This window comes from Zeus faber, assembly GCF_960531495.2.
Source record: "Zeus faber genome assembly, chromosome: 3".
Lineage (NCBI taxonomy): Eukaryota > Metazoa > Chordata > Actinopteri > Zeiformes > Zeidae > Zeus > Zeus faber.
The window spans coordinates 16,399,828-16,424,141 of NC_137190.1; the positions used below are offsets into that span (position 1 = coordinate 16,399,828).

A 24,314-nucleotide genomic window follows, 5' to 3' on the forward strand; every position below is an offset into this window, starting at 1 on the left:
ACACGTTTTATTTTTTTTGTTGTAAGCGACACCTTTTGAGAGGAAAAAAAACAATTTCTCTGCCGGAATTAATTCTGTATCGGGACCACAGGAAAGTGCAGTTTAGGTAATTTGGCCATTAACATTTTAATGCATAAATGAATGTTGATATGTGTGTCTGTGGGCTTAGTGTTATCTGTTTGTTATCACCGTGGGAATCTGTAAACAGGAGTTGGAACCAACACCAGATTCTAACACTGGAATTCAATCAAAGGTCACACTTTTTGGCTAATTCATATTCAAGATCCACGCTTATTTTAATTTTTTTTTTCATGTTTGTTTTTTTTTACCCAGTTTGCTGCCGCTGCGTCTGTTTTCAAACAAAATAATCGACGGCAAAACCCGTTATTTGACTTTTTACATCGACATCATTGCCCCGTGCCTTTTCTCCACATTGCGTCGTTCTATTTATTCTCTCTTTTCCCTCCGTCGCCGTTTTACTCCGTCTCTCACTCCGCCCTGCCCCTCCGACTCTCCCTTTCTGGCTTTCCTTTGAGAAAAAAAAACACCTTATTGCACCGTCTCATCACACACACACACACACGCGCGCACACACACACACACACACACACACGCACACACACACTCACGCGCGCACGCACGCACACACACACACACACACACACACGCACACACACACACACGCACACAGGCACACGCACACACTCCAGCGTAATAGAATTACACTGTGTGTGTTAAAGCTGAAATGAGTTTTGAGGATTGCTGCCTTGTGTTGCTGTTTCTATCTGCAGCTGCTCGTCCCTCCTGGTTCCATCTCTCATCTGCTCATCTCTTCTTTTCATCTCCTCGTCCTCCTCCCTCCTCGCTTTGCTCCGTTCCTTCATCGCACCCATTTGACTGTTTTGTCCTGCGCCACTCCTTCTTGTTTGAACACTTCCTCCGACGACGACGTCTTGGGCCCCACACGGTCCGCATGACTCCAGTTCGATCGTGGCTCCTTTTGGGAAATCTTTTTTTCTCTCTTTTGGTTTCATCCAGATTCAAGGGGTAGTTTGTGTCAGTTGCGTTTTGCGACAAATAGAATATACGTTTTGCGAGTTTCGATCGCACGTGAACCGTCTATCCCATAGGCTTACACTATGATAGTGGCACTTAATGAACACAATCATTTCAATCATCGTCAACTAAACTGTGACCGCCCTCGTTGCACGCGGCCCTCTTCATGTTCTCCATATCACTTTTTTTTTTTTTGTTTGTTTTTCTGGTGCATTGCTTTACAAATTTAACAGCCATGAAGTGGTGGTCTTATTCTGTTCAGCTGCTGAATTTCCCAGCCTTTACTAAAATAAATGTTTTTCTCCCGCTTCTTGACGTGTAATCAGGGGCTTTTGCTCAGGGAACGAGCTTAATGGAAATGTATGTAGCTCCATGAAAAGGCAGAGACCACAACAAAGCACTTTCAGCCAAATGTAATTAAGTCACATGGATGTCTCTCCATGTGAACCGAATCTTTTGGGGGTTATTCGTTTTTTGAAAGCGATATGCAACGCTGCAATTTCTCTCACACACACACACGCACGCACACACATACACGCACACACACACACACGCACACACACACACGCGCACACACACACACACACACACACACACACACACACACACACACACACACACACACACACACACACACACACACACACACACACACACACACTCCCTTAAACACCCCCCTGATGATCAGTTTGTTTTTTATTGTAATGAGAAAGTGAAAGGAGGCGGCCATGCATCATAACTATTGTTCCCATTACGTTGCTTTATTGTCCTTTTGTTTGTTGTTGTGTGTCTGTTGTTGTTTGTTGTTGTGTTGCACTCGCCGTCCTCTTCCAGGGCCAATGATGGTTAGTTAAGGAAAAATACAAAATAAAAGCAACTGCGACACGTTCACTGCACGGAAGCAGAGCAATGATGACTAGAATTTCTGTCTCTCGCTCGCTCGCTCTCTCTCTCTCTCTCTCTCTCTCTCTATCTCACACTCCCCCCTTACCCCCCCCCCCTACACTCCCCCTCCCCGGCCCCTTCTCTCCCTCTCTCCCCTCCCTCCCTCTTCCTCTCTCCCTCTCCCTTTCTCCGTCTATACCTTCCCTTTCCCTCCCTCAAACCGTCTCCTTGAAATGGAGGCGATATAAGCTAAACATGGCGGTGGTTGGATCCGTTCCAGCGGAGACGTCTTATTCAGCGAGGCGTGTTTTAATTAATCTAATTTGCATTCTGTGGGGGAAAAAAAGGAGTTGACAGATTATGAATCTGTCAATTTCATGTCATCGATCAACTATCGTGACTGTACTCGGTCTGTTCAGCTTTTTTGTCCGAGAAAAGTGAACGGGTTTTTCTTGTTTTGTTGTGAATCACCCCCCCCCCCCCCCCCCCCCCCCCCCCCCCCCAAAAAACATAATCCTCCTTTCCTTTTTCCTTGTTACTCAGCGTTTGGTCAGAATGAATGCCACGACCCGGGGGTTCCCGTCAACGGCCAGAGGTTCGGCGACCTGTTCCAGCTAGGCAGCTCTTTGGCTTTCCGCTGCGACCAGGGCTTCATCAGAACGCAGGTAAAAAGATGGAATCTTTGAAACGAGGGCTTTTGTGTCCATGACATTGTTCGGAAATGTTAAAAAACAAAATTCCAACCCGTGCCGGTTTACCACTCCCGTGCCGATCGGATCCGATGGATTTGTGCCGGAAAATGGTCTCCGCTGTCCCCGTTTTGTCCATTCCGGTACCGTTCCCTTTTTTGCTCACAAAAAGCACTTTGACTTGGAATTTCGAATGCAATCTGCGCGTCCATTGGAGGTGTTTTTCTCTATCGTAATTTGGCACAGTTTCTATAAAAGGCTATCATGAAAAAATTTTCATAATGACACAGAAGAGAAGATGTGGAGTGGAACTGTGACCGGGAGTGAAACATCTGCAATCTTTTTACATGCTCACAATTGAAATATGTACATATTATATCATTATCCATTTCCAACTTGTGACTCTGGTGTCAACCTGATTTTTTTTTTAACAATAACTATTTCATCAGGGGTCAGACCAGGTCACTTGCATCATCCAGGAAGGAAACGTGGTGTGGTCTGCTGCTGTACCGCGCTGTGAAGGTACACGCACACACACGTACGCACGCACACACAATGGTCAGAATGATTCAATTGCTGGTGGAGTAGTTTCAAATATTGCCCTGCTTAGCTTGAAACTGAGCATCCTCCACCGCTCTGGGGGTGTGTCTCACGCTGTCCTGTTCATCTTGCTTTTTGGTTCTCTGACTTTCTGTTTTTTTCCTCTGACATTCATTTTAAATGATATCGTGTGATAAATCACCATCTGTCGTCTGACACATTGACTACATTACAGTACATTGCATACGCATTTTTGGCAGCCATTCTGATAAATGGCTGCCATGACCCTCCGGGGCCAAATTTTCTCATAACATAAAAACCTACATCTGTGCCCAATTTGACGTTTTATCACAAAATCTCCACACTATATGAAAAAAAAAATGTGAATGTGACAGAAATTGACTTAATTTACCATTTTTCCAACTTCATATTAAGTTATTCAGCCCAGGCTGATTTGTTCAACTTGTTGCCTTGATGACATTATCAACTTATGATTAAAATAAAAAATTCACCACATTATTTAACTAATTTAAATGATTTATATCGCTGATAACGATCCTGGATCTGGGAGGATATCATCCATCCAGTTGGACAGGGGTTAATATTGATTTAATAATACACTCTTTTTTTCTTTTTTTTTCATCCCTGTTTCCATGTTACACACTAAGATCAAAAATTAAAGCACAGGGAAGAAACTGGAAGTATTTTGTTAAAGCGATGTTGTTAAAACGCAGAATGTCCTGGAGCCACTGAGGTGGAATCCTTTACAACTTTCTACGCCAGCGCTGGTGTTTTGAGAAGAATCCACACAGCCACAGGCAGCCGCACGTTCTCAAAGAGTTTTGACAGCCGAGCAAGGGATGAGCTTCAGTAGCACATAGAGGCTTTCCAAACAACAACCAATGCATCAAATGATCCGTTTTTTTTTAAGTTTTTTTTTTTTTTATATTTGACAATATGGGAGGAAAGGAAAAAAAAAAAGTTGGTACGAAGATCAAGTAACAATTGCGTGCTGGGAGATAAAGTATCCTCAAAAGACACGGTATCTGTATGGGAGGTTTATTTCTGAAATGACGTATTTCTCAGAAAGATTCAAGATTGAAAATATTTATTTGTCACATACAGTACATATGTACAAAACGCATTCCAAAAGCAACTTGTTGAAATTAGGAATATTTTTTTGTACAAAAAAGGCATTACAGACGTTGACAAAATCGGTTCCATAATTCCTATAAAACTCAAAATAAATTGAAAAAACAAGTAAATGTTATGGAGAATAGGGATAAAGTGTCAAAATTGTCATGGAACCACAGATGGCATCGAACCATCTCCTCAGGCCGTTCCTCGTGCAGCGGCTCGGAACTTGGTTATATTAAATCAACTGTCGTCATTTGTACATTGTAATATTAAGATTCAGTGAGAACTAGAATTTCGTAAGTAAACAAATGTATACATACAAATTGTATCCATGTAATTAATGAACTGTGTGGGGAGAGCACGTTTTATTAAAGATTTACTCATACTAGTTCAATGTTCAATAGTCACTGCACATAAACGTGAAAATAGGATTTTGCATTGCACCGGCGCAGCCCCTCCAAGGATTTCCTTACAATTTTACATTTTTCATTAAACACGTAAACTCAAAATAATTAACGCCCAACAATTATTTAAAGTTTTATATTTATTTACGACTGATAATTTGTAAAACAGACAAGTGTAGAGCAGTGGCGTAAATGCATAATGACTCTCCAATGGAGACCCCCCCCCATTCCCCGCTGACGCACGGATTATTTGCTTTGCCACTTGGATAATTGCTATCAGACACCACAAAACAAGGGCAGATTGCTGTGAGCAGCAAAACTCTATGAGCGTGTTTGCTCTGTCATAATATCATTAGCGCAATATCTCTTGTGAACTGGACGCTAAAATGTTGCAGATGCCGCAATTGATGGTGCTATTAGCGGCCAAAATAAATTTATTTGTGAATTTGCCTCCGAGAATAATATAATAAATAATAAATATCAAGGAATATAAAATAAAATGTGCACAATTATTACAGCAATGAGGTGGACACAGTATTTATGAGGTGAGTCCTAGTTTGTGACAGAGTTAAGTGTCCTGATGGCTTAGGGGAAGGAGCTCTTTCTGTGTCTCTATGTTCTGGTCTTTTGGCCGCACAGGAATCTGCCTGACAGCAGCCACAGGCACAGTCCATGGTTGGGATGGTGGGGATCCTTAATAATCCTCTTAGCCCTGGTCCTGCACCGCCTGCTGTATAAGTCCTGTAGGGGGGTGAGTGTCGTCCCGGTGGTACGTTCAGCTCTGGAGAGAGAGAGAGTACAGAGAGTGCCACTCTCTGCAGGGCTTTGCCGTCCTAAGAGGAACAATTCCCATACCAGGCGGTGATGCACCTTGACAAGATACTATCGATGGCACCAGGGTAAACGGTTTTCTGGATATGTCGAGAGACTCTAAACTTCCTCAGTTGCCTGAGGTGATAAAGGTGCTGCCTCGCCTTATTCACTCGAGTGTCTGTTTGTAATGTCCATGTCAGGTCCTCTGTGATGTTTACACAGAGGTACCTGAAGATGCTCACCCTCTCAACTGGGGCTCTGTTGATGTTGAGGGGGGTGTAGATCCTCTGCTTGGTCCTTCTGAAAGTCCACTACCAGCTCTTTGGTTTTGCTGACGTTCAGGTAGAGGTTGTTTGCCTGGCACCACTGTACACCACAGCTACTCTTGGCCGCACAAGTATTTGTGTACAGGTTACAGCAGAGGACTTATGGCGTAGGCTTGGGGGGCTCCTGTATTGAGGGTGCGGGGGGCTGAGGTGTGGCAGCCCACCTTCGCCGCCTGGAGTCTACTGGTCAGGAAGTCAAGGATCTAGTGGCACAGCGAAGTGGACAGTCCAAGTTCCCTGAGCTTGATGACCGATCCAGGGGGCACTATGGTATTGAAAGCTGAATAGTATAGTCAATGAACAGCATTCATACATAGTCCCATCTCACATAGTCACATAGTCATAGTGGTGCACATAGGTGGTGTGCAGCATAGGTGGTGTGCAGCACATGGGCGATTGCCTCATCCATCAATCGGTTGGTGCGGTGGGAAAACTGGAATGGGTCCAGAGTGCTTGGAAGAAAGGAGCAGCGGTTTTTAAGCCTGAATTAGTCTCTCAAAACAATTCAGGACCACTGAGGTGAGAGCGTCAGGATGGTAGTCCTTCAGGTCGGCTGGCTTGGCTGTTTCGGGCACTACGGCCTGGGCCAGGGAGAGGTTCAATATGATGGTGAACAGTGGGGCAAGCAGGTCGGCACAGGACTTCAGTACACATCCCGCAATGCCGTCCGGACCGGCTCCTCCTGGTGGTCACCTGTCTCAGAGCCCTCCTCGTGTTGTGCTCTGTGCGCTCACCTCCAGCTGCAGAACTTGGTTCTGTTGTGCTAACCAGGGGACTAAAGCTAATGTTAGCACCGTGAGCCTCATAGCACGAACGAGAAAACAAGTTCAGATCTTCTGCCATAGAAGCGTCAGCACACAGCGTTTAGGCAGCTCTGCCTCTGTAGTCCGTAATACTGTAGTACGTAGTCCTTGCCACATGTGTCTGGTGTGAGACAGCTGGAACTGAGACTCCATTCGATGCCTGTACCCACGCTTTGCCTCTTTCACAGCTCTCCTCAGTTGGTAAGACATCGCTCCGTAATCATCCATTCCCCGACATGAGCCTGGCATTGAAAGCAGCAGTGCGTGTTTATATATGATATACAGTAAACCTGTGCATAAATAAAGATACCTACTGTAACTACCACCTACCTACCTACTTATATACCTACCTACCTACATACCTACCTACCTACCATCCCACCTACTTTCTGTCACCTCTTCTTCCCAGCTCCGTGTGGAGGTCACCTCACCGCTCCCTCTGGCGTCCTCCTCTCTCCTGGTTGGCCCTCGTTCTACAGAGACTCTCTGAGCTGCGAGTGGGTGATCGAGGCTCAGCCTGACCACGCCGTCAAAATACTCTTTGATCGGTGAGTTAAAAAACGACTTAAAGCAAGTAAGATACAGTATGTACAAGTTATCGATATGAATGCAAAAAATAGTAATAGATTGAATAAACAGGCAAAAGAAATACAAAGTAGAATTGACCAATTCTAACCCAAAAATATAGCAGCAGGGAGCAATTCATGGGGTCCAGTTTAGTCGTGTTAGGTACGTATTACAGTTTACCGAGGTTCCATAAAACACATTGTTTTATATCAACACCAATTCCAAATTTCCCAATTCTAAATCTCAAATGTTTGACCTGTTGACCATAATTCAATCAAATGTGTTTTTTTTTGCAAAATAGATCAGAGTGGTTATTTGGGAGGAATGATAACAACACATGGATGGATCGAATAATTGTTTTATTGAAAAGTTGGCCAAAACATTTGGACAAAACAACAAATCGAAATATCACAGTATTTATAAAGATCACGCGACAGGTTATATCTTAGTTGTACAAAAAAAGGCAATCTTCAGAAAATCTTCAGTTATAAAATAAAACAATGTTTATGAAGATTGCCTGATATGTAATTGTTTTAGTACAAAAACAAGGCCATCCTTAGGAAGGTATTTTTTATAAAGACAGTGTGACGTTTGTTATGTTTTACTACAAAAACAAGGCCATCTCCAGAAGGGTAAATAAAGTAGTTATTCACCTTCACTTTCTGTTTTTACGAGTTTCGGAATATTAGTCACCTTCCTTCAAAAGTTCTTCGAACTTCCTTCTGTAACCCAGTATAGTTTTCTGGGTTTTGTGAAATCAGCACTAGTTACAGTTTTCCGAGTTTCCATTAAACGCAGCATCGGCTGGATGCCAACGACTTCCGAGAAACGAAGCTTGGACTTCTATAACTTCTGATGATGATGTCACAAAGCACTACGCTCCCGGAAACGAATCAAGTTGCCCCCAGTGTTCTAAAAATAAAACAAAAAGCACTATAGCATGTGGGTATTAGCAGCAGACACGGTAGGTGTTTAAAAGTGCATGATGTAAGAAGAACAGAATCGCTTTTTGAACGAGTTCGATAACTTTCGAATATTGCGAGTGCTTTTCTTATTATGATGACTTTTTTTTTACTTACCTACGGGGCCTTTCATCAGACGCCTGTCTTATATTTCAACTTGAATCTGTTTGGTTCTCTCATTCGGGGCTTTTGTTGCTCTGTTTGTTTGTTTTTGTGGTGCAGCTTCCAGACCGAAGTCAACTACGACACCCTGGAGATCCGGGACGGCCCCTCGTCGTCCTCGCCGCTGATCGGCGAGTACCACGGGACGCAGGCTCCTCATTTCCTCATCTCCACCTCCAACTCCCTGTTCCTGCTCTTCACCACCGACAACAGCCGCTCGGCCGCCGGGTTCAGCATCCGATACGAGGGTGAGAGGACGAGCTGTGGAGCTGAGCCTCTGGTTATTGACTGTCAACACAGCACATGGACAGATAGACAGAAAGACGGATGAATCAATGCACGCCAGTGGTGGCATCAACCGTCACAGATTGTCTTGGGTCCTGTTTATTTTTAGGTTTATTGTTTATTGTTTAGATTTGGTTTTTTTTTTTATTGTTTATTGTATTCGTTTTAGGCTTATTTTTTATTGTTTATTTTTATTGTTTATTGTTTATTGTTTATTTTTATTTTTATTTTTATTGTTTATTGTTTAGTTTTATGTTTATTTTTATTGTTTATTGTTTCATTTTAGGGTTTCTTTTCATTGTTTATTTTAGGATAACTGTTTATTGTTTATTTTTACATCTATTGTATATTGCCAATTTTTCCTCCATCGATCCGCACACTGTATTTTTCTGATTTGAAGGTGTGATGATGGAGTCTGACTCATGTCTGGACCCCGGCATCCCGGTGAACGGGCGTCGCCATGGCAGCAGCTTCGCCATCGGCTCCAGAGTGTCGTTCACCTGCGACGCCGGATACACCCCCAGCGACCAGGAGCCAATCACCTGCGAGAAGAACCACCAGTGGAGCCACGCCCTCCCCAGCTGTGACGGTGGGAACACTTTTTCTTCTGTTTTTTTCCCCTCGGATTTCCTCAAATTCTGCCCTCACCCCTCTGCTGTCGGAGCTTGTACTTTCAACTTTCACTCTTTAACAAGGACTTTGCTGTTGTCCATACAGAATTCCAAAGGAAAACATAGAATTGCAATTGTTATGATCTTTCCAATTTTTGTTGCCCGTTTCCTAACAGACCTCGTCGTTGATTTTTGGGCGCCCATAATTCACACTTTTATCATATGAAGCAAGCGGTGTCAGCTGGTTACACTTGTGTAGCAGGTTTACGAGCAACAGCCTGACTTCACCTCTGCCTTCATGTTCAACTTGGAGCTTTCAAAAATTCCGAAGGGAAAAGTGATTCAGCATTTGCTTTTGAAACACCTGATAAAAGAATCCTCCTATCCAGCTCTAGAGCAGAGAGCGCAATCACACACGCACGCACGCACGCACACAAACACGCACGCAAGCACACCCACACACATACACACACACACACACACACACACACACACACACACACACACACACACACACACACACACACAACCTTATTAAACAGGTTAGCTATCTCAACTGGTAATCCCTCATCTGGGATGGAACCCAATGTTTTTGGCCGAGAGACAGTTGCCTCTAAGCTGCTTCAATCCACACACACGCACCCACGCAAGTACACACACACACACACACACACACACACACACACACACACACACACACACACACACACACACACACACACACACACACACACACACACACACACACACACACACACACACTCGCACACAGTGCATCTACCGCATAACCACCAAGACAGGCAGAGGAATCCAGCTGACAGCTGGAAACTTTTCACTGCATCTAAACGCCAGCCCTACACACACACACACACACACACACACACACACACACACACACACACACACACACACACACACACACACAATGACATTAATTTCTCCCTCTAGTTGGTTAGAAGAGAAATAAAGAAAGGAAAAATGCATGTCATAAATATTCACCTTGAACTGTGTCCAGGAATTAGCATTTTAAGAATCGTCATTAAAAACAATGAGCACCGTAGCTGCAAGCTACTCTATTTTTCTCCTGGGTGATATTGATTTCAAGCACATGTACATAAAAAAAAGGTATTTTTAAATGATGAAGCTATAAATATTCACATCTAAAACCATGAATGTGCAGCTAACTTTGACAATCCATCCCTCACAGTCTCCATCCTGCCACATGGAGCACTGAGGAATTGGAAAATGCAACCAAGCGTGTCACAGCATATTCAATGGAAGATTAAAATAGAGCCAGACTCTGCCAGAAGGTTTTATTTACCAGCTGCCATTTAATAATACATATAAAAAAAATCTAACACTAACATTGCGATGGGAATGATGCTATTTCAGAATTTCCTGAGAATGTTGATATTGACGGATCTTAGAGTGTTTTGACGGGGCGCTGCGGCTCGGGCCCCCCGGGGGGGTTCAGGCCCTCCAGGCTCGGGGCGATTGGTGGCCAGGGTCCTCCCCCGGATCCGTGCACAGTTTAGGGCGAGCGGTTCCGGGGGCCTTTAAGGATCGGTGGGGGTGGGGGGCGAGGGGGGCCTGGATTTCCATGTGTAATCCCTTTTGAGGCCGTTTTCACGAGAACATCGCGATGAAGGTGCAATCGAATTGCCGTTTCGAGTGTGTTACTGAGGAGAAGCGGGTGATCGAGACGACATATTGCCGTCACTTTGAGCTTTAAAGAGAATAACCTCTTTTTAGTGGAGTCAGCACAACGACCCCCCCCCCTGTGCTTGTGTTTTTTTTGTTGTTGTTTTTTTTTGCTCTGTTTTTCCCCTCGCTCTGCATGTACGGTCTTGTATGTATGAACTGTTTTATCCACACGCCGTATTTTAACTTTGCGGCAGAGCCAGACGTGGCTCTATTTAAATGGGTCAACATGTAAATACTGAAATAAATGCTAATTGTGTACTGGCAGTCACTGTGTAGTCAGCGTTTGCTCATCGCCGGTGATGCCATGGGAGTTGAAGATGCAGTCATGCAATCTGCCGCTTGAAAAGGATCCAATTTGTACGGCAAAGCATAAAAGCATGGACATTCTAACACCGGAGTGAGTTGGTGCCAAGGGTCTGTGGATTTAGGATTTTGAAGCGGTGTTTTTTTAATGGCATCACAATAACATGTTTACAATGATCAAATTTTAAACTATCTGTGCTGTTCCTGTGAGTTTCTTAGCGGCTGTCTGCATATTTTGACCCCGGGTCCAATTGCATGTTAAAATGAATATCTACAGTATTTCCACGGGAGCTCTCACGACCTCAAGTCAAACACGACATCGAAACAAATATTATTTTTTATTAACATTTGTACAGTCTTTCGACACAATAAAAAAAAGGCCCCTGCGCACATGCTTGGGAACCTCGGCAGTTACTGCTTTGCAGCTCTTCCTTTTGGCGACTTTGGTTTGCAGCTACTTCCTCCAGCCAGCTCAGAGTCTTTCACTTCTTTCTTCTGCGATTTGTCGCCTGCTCACTTTGAAAAAAATATTCTTTTAGGATCGCTTCGTATTTGATATTTGACAGTCTTCCTTCCGCCCCCCCTTGGATACGCACACAACCCCAAAGCATCGTGGATCCATTCCCGTGCCTCACAGTTGGCAAGGTGCTCTTTCTCCTCTACGAAAGCTTCGCCCTTTTATTTTTCTCCAGTCGTACCTTCTTTCACTGTGGCCAAAAAAAGGTTTTGGTTTTTAGGTTTTTGTCATTCAAAAGCACATTGTTCCAAATGCTTCAGGCCTCACATATGTCTTGAAGAAAGGCTTTCTTTCTTCTTCTTTCTTGATCCTGTTGTTGTTGTGCAATGAACAACGGCTCCCGCGGATCCTGCGGAGCCGTTTTTCGGCAGCGCTCTTGCAAGGACGCGTGGCCTCTTCTGAGTATTTCTCGCCGAGTTTCGACCCAGTTTATCCGGGATCTTCCTTGGTCTTCCAGACAGTTTTCTGTTTCTGGATTAATCATTTTAATGACATCCGCACATATCGCATGAAAATGTCACACACACACACACACGCGCACACACTCACACACACACAGACACACACACACAGACACACACACAAACACACACACACACGCGCACACACTCACACACACACAGACACACACACAAACACACACACACGTAAACTCACCTATATACATACACACACACACACACACACACACACAAACACACACACACACACACACGCAGACATGCCAAGCTCTCATCAAGGCTGGTGGAGTCAGCCGGTGTCCTAGTTTTAGCTGACTGTGAAAAAATGGAGCTGGTTACCACAACACAGTAACACATCGTTCAGAGATAGAGAGACGGATGAGGCAGGGGGGGATTAGACTGTACAATTAGACTGACGAGATGTTGTGATAAAGATAGAGAGAGAGAGTGAGAGAGAGAGCGCGAGAGAGAGAGAGAGAGAGAGAGAGCGAGAGAGAGAGGGATGAATATGGTCAGGGGTGGTTAAGAAAAAATCCGCTACTCCATTCTGTTCCACCAAATTCATTTTCCGTGGTATTTTCTCTCTTTCTTTCCTTTTCCCGAGCTTCTTTGTTCATCTTTTGTCGTTATGTTTCTCGTTCAAGGTGGCCCATCTCCAGGTGATCTGTATGGTAAAATGGACATTTCTCTCTCTCTCTTTCTCTCTCTCGCTCTCTCCTCAGCTCTTTGTGGAGGCTACGTCTACGGTAAAATGGGAAACATCCTCTCTCCCGGCTTTCCTGACTTCTACCCAAACTCGCTCAACTGCACTTGGACCATAGAGGTTTCACATGGAAAAGGTAGGCCGAGACACACACACACACACACACACACACACACACACACACATACATACATGAACAGGGTGTTGTCAGAGTTTCAATCAAAATATGAATTATTTTCACAGCCAACACATTTTGTTGGGTACCGTAAACACAGCTGTGGGGAGCAGAGGTCTCTGAATTACTTTGCCATAAAGAAGATCTAGACCTGAACCGAAAAAACAAAGTCAAACAAGGGTAAAGGAAAGAGCCTCGCAGAGGGATAAGGACCAAAATAAATCTCAAAGTAAAAAAACAATATAAAAAAAAAAAATCTCTCCCCACAAAAACACATTCCCTTTTCTTTCTTTGGTTGAGTCTGGGAGGCATAGAAAATGAAACCTGAAGAGTGCAAAAAACACTATCACACACAAGTGCAACAAAGCAAGATGTTTCTAAATTGACTTTATTGAAGTGTGCGTGCGTGCGTGCGTCTATGCGGGTGCGCATGCATGTGCGTGTGTGTGTGTGTGTGTGTGTGTGTGTGTGTGTGTGTGTGTGTGTGTGTGTGCAAGCGTGCATGTGTGTGTGTGTGTGTGTGCGGACCATCTCCGGTAATTGAATGAATTAAGACTTAATGTTTCTATTTCAAACAACTATCAGAATTTGATCCTTGGAGGCAGAAACAGTCTCCTGTCTTTGATATGTTTATTATGCCATGTGACTACAGCTACGTTTGTTTCACTAATCCCAAACCGCAACCTTAATAACGTTGCCATGGTAACAGTGAATCTGGAGTATTGCATATTCAAGTGATATCACACCAGATGGGTCGTCGTTGTACTGTATATAAGCACAACTGTACAAATGTGTAATATTGATTTGAAATATGCACATTAGAACAGCTCTACAAACAGTCCTATTTATCCAGTTGTGTCAATTTCAGATGACATAAGTCATTATTTTGTCATTTATTTGCCTTTGCCAGTAAATAGTTCCCTCAGGATTCCATACTGTAAGTACCCTGTGAAGGGGAGTGATACCTGTAGTCAAACCCTCAAGAGCTGTTATAATGTACAGTGTATAATGTTATAATGATAGCGATATAATACTGATACTCTAATACTGATATGTATAGAGATATAATACTGTTATAATGTACAACCTCAATCAAGTTATTCACAATAACTGTTTTTCAATTCTATTTCTTATTAATGTTCATTTAGTGTTTGGGGATACATATCCCCCAGTTGTTTTTTTAAATAAGTATGGCACCTTGTAACAACACATGTAAATGTAGTAACTTTCATCTTCACTATGTAATAACCCCTGCATTTGATTATAGCTTGCCGTGTTTTGCAGAAACATCTCGAACGCACCATGTGACACGTTTTGACACATTTCCTTCGGACTATTACATCATGCAGTGGTTAATACCTACTGCGTTTTATGGTGAATCAATGCGTTATGTAATAACGCCAAACACACCACGTGCATTATGCAATAAGTTCTTACAAAATGCCACGAGACTTATTAGTTCAAGTTCAAGTTCAGGTTCAACAGATTATTTATCACATACATACATACATACACATACATGCAGTCAAACTTATTGTGTTCATGACTGCAGGTGTTATTACATAATGTGTTGTTACACATCTTAGCCATCTATCTATCTATCTATCTATCTATCTATCTATCTATCTATCTATCTATCTATCTATCTATTTATCTATCTTTCTATCTATCTATCTATCTATCTATCTATCTATCTATCTATCTATCTATCTATCTATCTATCTATCTATCTATCTATCTATCTATCTATCTATCTATCTATGTTTTTCTAATCAAACAAGTCAAAATTACTGTTTATATATGTTTTTAAATCATACTTTTTGCTTGTGTATGCCCATTCTTGGGTGTGTGTGTGTGTGTGTGTGTGTGTGTGTGTGTGTGTGTGTGTGTGTGTGTGTGTGTGTGTGTGTGTGTGTGTGTGTACTTATTCTTCCCCATTTCCCCCAAAAATCATGCCAGTTGTTGAGGCGCGTAGCTTTTGTTCGGCTGTGTGCGCGGGGGATGTTCTCTGGTTCTCAATGTGGGCTCTTGGGACTCTCCAGGGGTCCTTCAGGAGGTTCCAGGGGGTCCCCAGCAAAATAATTGAGAGTCAAATTTCATTTTTTTCACCTACAAGATGTTGGCACCATTAGAGAGTGTGCAATAAGGACTGTATCTCATTCTCACAATACAGTATTCTATAGTACTGTATAGACAGGAATGGAAGTTAGGACGAAATGATATCACATTTGAGATGGAGTGTGTACGCCACAGTCGTTGTGTTTGATTGATTATTTTACACTTTTTTTCAGGCGTGCACCTGCTGTTCCACACATTCCATTTGGAAGAGAACCACGACTACCTGTCCATCACCGAGGACGGGAACTTCCTCCTTCCGGTGGTGCGGCTCACCGGCTCAGTGCTGCCCCCTAGTGTCAAGGCAGGGCTGTACGGGAACTTCAGCGCTCAGCTGCGATTCATATCAGACTTTTCCATGAGCTACGAAGGATTTAATATCACTTTCTCGGGTGAGAATATTTTAATTGCTAACAGTTTGCACGGTTGGAGCCAAAGCGACACATGAGTAAATGAACAGGCTTGGGGGAAAAAAAATAAAATGAAACTTTACAGGATTAAAAAATGGGGAATACACTTTACACAACACTCGTGTCCAAGTAAAATATTATGTTTTCATTAAACCAAATTAAAATGTCTTGATTTGGTGATTGGGTTGGCCTCTCAAATATCAGCCTAATTAAATTCACTTTTAAATATGATAAGATGTCATAATGGAACCAGATAAGAGATTAAAAAAAACTTCTTGTCAGATATGAGATGACCCTTTCGCATATTTAACTTTGAAATTTTTTAGGGTGCTGCAGAGGGCACTCAGAACATTTCTAAAAATGTGTTACTTTTGCTTATATATATTGTCTCCAAAATCACAGGTTAATAAAATCTGTATACAAACACAAGTTTGATACCTAATCTGTGCTATACCACATATTTTTTAACGCGACCTATTTTTAATGAGCATTTAATCAATTGTAAGTATCTGCACCGCCCGTTTAATGTGCATGTTAACACTGCCATATATCACGCACATGCAGTACATCATTCATGTTCATTTTTCTTTTTTGCGCACTTTCGTTTTGTGCCAGGGAAGGTGGTACTCAGCTGAAAAAAAGAAGATCTTACAGTTCACTGCAAAAAAATAAGTTTGAGAACCATTGTTCTAAAGTATGTCATCTGACACCCCTGAATTTTTCTTTTTTTTTTTTCCGCCAAAGAGTACGACCTGGAGCCGTGTGAGGATCCTGGCGTCCCGGCGTTTAGCAGGAGAATGGGATTCCGATTCGAAGTCGGCGACTCGCTCGTCTTTTCTTGTTTCCATGGCTACCGACTGGAGGGTGACAGCAAGATTACATGTCTGGGTGGAGGGAGACGTGTTTGGAGCAACACGCTACCGAGGTGCATAGGTGAGATGGACGAGGCTGGAGGCCCGGACAGCAGCCGTTCACACACTTTGTTACACCCTTGGACTTATTTTGCTTGGTTTGCTTCGTGTTTTTTTTGGTAGTCCTGCGATGGCGGTGTTTTGTTGTCAGCCGGTGTCGTTTTGTTCGAAAGTGAATGTTATCTGTTACCATCAGCGGTTTTCAGTTTTTTTGCGCTGGGATTTTGAGTCAACCGTGTGGATTTGGATCTGTGTGGTAGATACAGGGCTCGGTTACACGGGACGGAATTAACCGTCAGGTCTGGACGGCACCGGATGGGCTCTGACATCATCTGAGACCGGATCAGCCGGACCACATCCGGCTGATCCTACGTCAGCAAATCACGCCTCCATGCCCTCTAACCCCACTGACCCCGCCCCAAACACAATTCACAGGTCCGTGCACTCACCGGTCGGTGCGCAGACACGGAGTTGCTCATGTAAGAATCACACGTACAGTATTCGCTCAAAGGAATCTTTTTGCCGTCTGAAGTTGAGCACCCAGTCAGCGTGAGCGTCAATAGCGTCAGTGTCTGACTGTCCACGGCGCTGCCTGAGGACCAGACTACATTATGCAACTACACTACTCTACTGCAATATCAATTAAAACGTATTTGCATCAACCCATAAATCAGCCGGATCAGTGCACGGCCGGAGCAAAGAAAAAAACAGAAGCGGGACTTTTTGCTTTCCGGACCTGGAACCGTACCCCTCCAGTGATGAACACGAGTATAGTTTAGGGTCACCTGGGAAGGTATCGGCGCGGGTCGTGGATACGTCACAGAGCAGGAGTGTGTATCTCGAATAACATAAGTTCATAACGTCCATCCTATTAAGGCGTCCTCGAACAAGCCTGTAAATCCCTGCCGCTCCCGTGGAGCTCCACGCTGAGGGCGGCAAGGAGCAGAGACGCTCCCTCCCGACATCAATTCTTCGTCCCATTAGGTTACATTTGGCTGACGCTCGCTGGTAATTTAGCAGCGCTTGTGAAGCGGCTGCCAGTAATTCACCGGGATGCTGGAGGAGGTTTTTTTTTTTTCCCCTGGAAGGAGTGATACTATTATAACGTCTTCTGTCGGGAGACCAGGGCCGACGGAGGGATCCCCACAAAACTTTTTTGGGGATTCATGTCTCTCATCTTCTCTCCCTCCTTCTGTTTCCTCCTCCTTTACTTCATCTCACATTATTTCCCTCTAGCTCTATAAGAAGGAGAGATGGACGACAGGCTCATCCCGCCCTTGCTTTGTGGAATGTCTTTTGTAGATAATTAGGGTATTATGCTAAAATATATATATATATATATATATATATATATATATATATATAATTTATATTTATATATATAATATTTTCTTGTGTTTTCAAACTTCTTTAATTCCTCTTCATCTCCATCAGCACACCCTCATTACACTTTACATTAGTGTTCTTTAATACCTCCCTTTCCCTCTTCCTGTTTCATCTCCACTTTCTCAGTTACGCCTTCGCTGTCATCTACTCTCTCTCGCTCGCTCTCTCTCTCTCTCTCTCTCTCTCCCTCGTTTTCTCTCGTCTCATTTCTTTAACCTTTCGCAACATTCCTCCTCTCTTCTTCTCCGTTTTTACCGATACTCTTTTGAGCCGCGTGGCAAAGCATTGAAAGGCAAGCAATAATAATGATACAAATTATAAATTATTATTATAAGTAGTAGTAGTAGTAATATCATAGTATCTTACTACGATAATAATATCGTAATAAGTATAACACTATCTGTCCAAATACCCCCCCCCCGAAAAAAAAATATTTGGGGAAATTACAAAAGCAATTGTCTGTAAGTGTAAAAAAAAGTGTAAAAAAAAAACGGCATCATTCTTTCTTTCACTGACTCACCAACAAAGGCGTCTCCCATGCATCCCGGTGTTTCTTAGTCAGGAAAATAGAACAGATTTCACAGTGGGATAGTGTTGACATTGCGTTTCTCCTCCTCCAGCTGAGTGCGGCGCCTCCTCGCTGGGAGCCGAAGGAGTTCTCCTCTCCCCAAACTTCCCCTCCAACTACGATAACAACCACGAGTGCATCTACCGCATCACCACCGAGACGGGCAAAGGAATCAGGCTGACGGCTGACAACTTTGGACTGCAAGATGGAGACTATCTCAAGGTATGCACGCACAGACACTTACACACACACACACACACATACACACACACACATACACACACACACACATACACACCTGACACACACACACACACACACACTCACACATACCACACAGGCACACACACGCACTTACACACCCACATATTCACACACACACACACACACACACACACACACACACACACACACACACACACACACACTCAGACACGCACGCGCGCACGCACGCACACACACACTCGATTTTTTTATTTTTTTACTTCTGTCATTTATTCTGAGGTTTAAATGTATTATTATATATTTGTTTCCACATTACACAATGTAATTGAATAATTGTTCATGCAATATAAGTAATTATGTACAGTATATATTTATTGACTTAAGTCTGAAATATTCCCCCATAGACATAATTGTCCTTGTCTTGAAATTATTGTGAATTGCTAGTTTGCATGATATTAATAACAATCCAATCCATAGGTGAATTTAAATGAGTCGCTCGGAGCGGAATGAACTGGAGCTATCATAGATGTTCTCACAACCCGTCATTTTGACTTTGGGGGTCTACACAGTGTACCAGCGTATTGCTCGATAATACTTAATGGATGTTTTCCTGTGAAGGACGATGTATGAAGGAAATTAAGTATATTTTCCAGATCTGCCTCTAGACACCGGCCTTGCACTGAAGCGTTATTTCACAGATATTCACAGTGGCTCCTCCTCATCCACCGGTCAGCGATAAATGTTCACGACTACATGTTGTCGTGATATATGCGCCTTCATCGATGGGTTTACGCATAATTGGCCCTGACTGGCACAGCGGTGTCCTCCTGACCTACAAAGGGAAGCACAAATCTTCAAGAGGCTCGTAATTCTTAATAATTTGACTCTGTGCTCCGCATGCCCATTTGGATGAGAGCTGGGAAGAGTCCGTGCGAGGCTGTTTTGCAGTCTAGACGCCGCCTCACCTGCAGTGGTTAAAGCAGCTTCTATCCACAGTGCTTCTGAGCGGTGTGAGGCCTGGGGGCACGGTTAAGCCACTATGTAGGGGGAGAATTTGATCAGCGTTAAGACCACAGCGCCGCTTAAGCCCGGCTGTGGCTAGATTGTATCAGCAGAATTAGCAGAGACATATCTGACTTTCGGAAAGGCTTAACATGGTTGTAAGGTGCTAGCCATCCCAGTGGAGTGGTTATGGTAAAACAAAAAAAAAAAAATGAATGGTATCGTATCAAAGGATCCCGCGTCCTGATTGATTCAGCAGAATAGGAACTTTGACTTCTGAGCAGTGGCGTCCCCATACATTTTTCATGGGGTGGCCAGATGGGGCCACCGAACAACATGGGTGTGGTGGGGAGCGGGGGCACACTGGGGGTGTCTCCCTGCTGCAGTACGGACAGCGCCTTTTTTTACGGACAGTGCCTTTTCCGCTCCATATGTACAAATGCAAATGCTCGACCCTCCCTACGCGCCCGCAACCACTCAACACTCGCTTGCTCGTCAAGTCGACGTTTTGGAAGAGACAGTGGCTGGGAAGCGAGAAACGAGTGGAGAGCGCTTCCCGAAAAAATTCGAAGCGATTTGGCAATTGTACCTGGGTGGTCGTGGCCCTCCAAGCCCCTGCTTCCGAGAGCAACACTTCATGTCAGCTCCAGAAATTTGTAACAGCAAAACTGTGAGGCTATTTTCAGGCATAGTTTGGGGCTATAAAACATTTTATACATATGTAATATTGTCAACGCTGGTTTAATATCCATGTTTTTGGATTCAATGCAGTACAATTAAATATTCAAGGTCTACATGTGCAAATCTATGTAAGATTCTAGTTGAGGTTTGTGCTTTACCCACGGAAATTCTACTAAACACTCTCGTACCTTATTCCAGCATTTTTTCACATTGAAATTTTAATTAAACCCAGTTAAACTATAAACATCATGCAGCAATAAAGGTTTTCATGTCTTTCATACAGTACAATCCGACAAAGTACACATTTTCAAATAAATAAATATAAATTCACAGAAAAGCAATGCATTACAGGATAATGGAATGACCATGTTCTGGAAAGGAGCCTCACTCCAGTACCCTCAGTATAAATGTATATTTATTCAAATGAGGGATTACTTTGAGGTGGTGTAATCTAATTCTACGCTGTTAAATGAGTGTCTGCTAAGCCCTGTGAGACTATAACTGTGATTAAAGAGCGTAAGGGCACATTTGACGTTTAGTCCGGTATGCAGGCACGGCTGAAACCGAGTACACTATCCATAATAATCACTGCTTGTTTGGCTGCTGTAGTGGCTTCTGTGCCTCGACTGCATATGTTGCTAATCTTCAGAACTGACATTTTAGTGTTCAGTGTGCAGGAAAAGGTGTTTCAGTTGTTTGGTTGGTGTTGGGTTAGGTGTAGTCTTACTACACTTCTACCACACTTGAAATGAATGGAGGTTACAGCTGTTGAGGTCTGAATGGCCCAAGAACTCTGCATCGTGTGTGTATGGACTAGAAAGAAGTTGTGGTCACCTTTTATTACTAGAAAACCTAGATCCGAATCAGATGACTCGTTTGGCAAAAATCGGTGCAATCTGTACTGCTGTCATAATGGACAGCAGCCTGATGGGTGGTTCAAAAAGACATCTAAACAAAGTATAACTGAACCTCCCCTCAGTAACAGTAACAGCCATTAGTGGAAAAAAGCCCTGGAGTTGTGAAATGATGTCACCTAGCCCCACTATCCTGTCCCTTTCTGGAACCAGACCCACAGCAGCTGGCCCCGGATCGTCATCATACCTATTGCCCGTTCTTCTGTGACACTGACCCCATCAATTGTGTACCTGCCAGGGTGGTGTGGCCAATAATTGAATCATCTCTGGAAAGCCATGTTGCTTCGCAACAGTATGGTGAAATCACAAAGACTATAACCGCCTCCCATCGCACTGTGGGCAGCAGCGAGAGCAGTGTGAGCTGTGAGATACGGTGGAAAACCTTACAGGAGGGTTCTCAGCCCACGGTATGTCCAAACCCAGGGGAGGGCAGTGTGTGCTCTGCCTGGCCGCAAACAGTGTATTTTGACCAGGTGAAGGCATGATTCTCCATTGAGGCATCTCCCACCTCTGTTTTCTAACACTGGGATGTGAAGCTCTGGCTGTGTCTGTGACAAGGACTTGAATTTGGTTTGCGAAGTGGGAGGGTATTTAAATTAGGAAACTGAGGAACATAAATTCATGCTCTTAAATAAAAACGCAGTGTTTTTTATTTTTGTTTGGTTTAGAGAAACGGAGGGAAACTTTGGAGAAGCGGCACAAATTGGCGGAGGCGTAGAGGAGCGGAGAGGAGACATCAGTCTCATCTCGTGGCATTATTTTGCGTCTATGTTACCGCAAGTGCTTTCAGTGCATATTATTATATTATATAAAATTATACACCGATAAGCCACAACATTAACCACTGACAGGTGAAGTAAATAACATTGCTAATCTCGTTCCAGTGGCACATGTCAAGGGGTGGGATATATTAGGCAGCAAGTAAACAGTCAGTTCTTGAAGTTGATGTGTTTTTGAAGCAGGAAAATTGGGCAACCGTAAGGATCTGAGCGACTTTGACAAGGGACAAATTGTGATGGCTAGACAACTGGGTCAGAGCATCTCCAAAACGACAGGTCTTGTGGTTTGTTCCCAGCATGCAGTGGTTAATACCTGTACTGTACCTTCCAAAAGTGGTCTAAGGAAGGACAACCGGTGAACCCGCGACAGGGTAATGGGCGCCCATGGGCTCATTGATGCACGTGGGGAGCGAGGGCAAGCCTGTCTGGTTCGATCCCACAGAAGAGCTACCGTAGCACAAATTGCTGAAAAAGTTAAAGCTGCTATGATAGAAAGGTGTCAGAACACACAGTGCATCACAGCTCGCTCGGCTGGGGCTGCATGCCACCGACCGGTCAGAGAGCCCATGCTGACCCCGGCCCACCACCGAAAGTGCCGATAATGAGCACATGAGCATCAGACCTCAGACATCAGGACCAGGGAGCAATGGAAGGTGGTCTGGTCTGATGATCACGTTTTCTCCTACATCATGTGATGTGGGATGTGCTGGAACAACAAGCCTGATCCATGGGGGCCCCACCTTGGCACTACATGCAGCGTATGCTTGTGCAATTGTGTTACAAATAAAAAACGACAAAAGTGGTTATCAAGTTGGAAAGCTTCTCGGTTTAGAAGCTTAGATGGTCACTTAGCTTAACGGACAACTATAGCTTTGTGTCATCAGCATAACATTATGAATTAATACCATAACTGCAGACAGTCACTGAGGGGGAGCATTTATGTAAAAAAGCAAAAACATAGGACGAATGAGAGAACCCTGAGGCACCTCATACAAAAGAGAGATCACAAACAATATTTTTGTGAACTACATGTTGTGTCCTATCTGACATACGTATTGTGATTAATATTTGAGTGTTTAATCTATACCCATTTGTGTCCCCAAATGTGCCATTAGCATAAAGTTATCGATAGCATCAAATGCTGAACTTATAACCAGCCAAAGCAATGCTACATCAGAGTTATTAGTGATTATAGATCACTCAGTACCGTGGTTAGAACATTTTAAGTCGAGTGGAGAGGCTGGAAACCTGCCTGACACGGCAAGTAGATTATCGGATATGTACAGTCATGAAACCAACTGCGAAGCTCCAAGCCTCTTCATCACCTTTGACACAAACGGTTGGTTTGACTTAGTCCTGTAGTGGTTCAGTGCGTCAGGGTCTAAATTGAGGTTTCTTGAGTGATGGTTTAATTGCAGCCATTTAGAAGGCTAATGGGACATGACACCCAATGGAGAATGACTTATGAACAATGCGTAGGATTTGGAGACCTATTATCAAAAACATCTCTTTGGGAAGCTTTCCAGGAAAACAGGGAGTTGATTTAGATGCAGTTACAAAATAACTGAAGTGAGACTCTTTCTGAACTGAGTGGAACTGCATGTGCACACGGGTCAGATGCATTTGCATTCGTCCCAGTAACCTTATTTCTAAGGTCGTTCTTCCCTCTAAAAAAAAAAACCCAAAACATCTGCACTTTATTCGTTTGAGGTAAATGAGGAGCAGATGAATGGTCCCGAAAGAGTTTAGAAATGGTGTTCAAGAGAAATGGAAGATCATTTCCGTTTCATGATAATTCATTGTGAGTAATAAGCTGACCTGGGTGTTTGCATTTTTATGCTCTTCAGATGTCCTTTTTTGAGGATGGGGTGCCCCCGCCTCGCTCGTGAGCCAATGCGTATACATGAATGATGTTGTTATGTAAATGATTTGTCCTCTGTGCACAGACTAAAACAGCATTTGAGTTTTTGCCAGCTGCAATTACTACCGACGTGCTCTCATCAGTGTAAGAGACGTTATACGGCCCCTGATGTAAGGCTGTTTTGCGGGGGAGCATATTCCCTTCACGGGAGGAGTGATTGTCACCGGCTGTTGATCAGCGTGCTGATCCATCCTGTGAGAAACGAGGGGTGCGAGGCATCGTAAAGTTATGCTCCGTCTACCAGGAACAATTCTTCAGAGCGGCCCGCGGAACCGTGTGAGACCGCTGCCACGGAAATA

The 24,314-nt window shown here is 43.6% G+C and overlaps 1 protein-coding gene across 1 annotated transcript in view; it reads left to right on the forward strand.

Moving 5' to 3' along the window:
• LOC307228611 (CUB and sushi domain-containing protein 1-like) overlaps positions 1-24,314 on the forward strand; it is a gene marked incomplete at its 3' end in the record, with an annotated part of 336,038 nt that overhangs the window by 198,015 nt on the left and 113,709 nt on the right. The window contains exons 15-23 of the mRNA XM_079998326.1: positions 2,485-2,606; positions 3,080-3,152; positions 7,063-7,201; positions 8,405-8,592; positions 9,030-9,218; positions 12,948-13,064; positions 15,395-15,610; positions 16,373-16,561; positions 18,546-18,715. Coding sequence (XP_079854452.1) covers positions 2,485-2,606; positions 3,080-3,152; positions 7,063-7,201; positions 8,405-8,592; positions 9,030-9,218; positions 12,948-13,064; positions 15,395-15,610; positions 16,373-16,561; positions 18,546-18,715 — 1,403 coding nt within the window. The remainder of the gene's footprint in view (positions 1-2,484; positions 2,607-3,079; positions 3,153-7,062; positions 7,202-8,404; positions 8,593-9,029; positions 9,219-12,947; positions 13,065-15,394; positions 15,611-16,372; positions 16,562-18,545; positions 18,716-24,314) is intronic.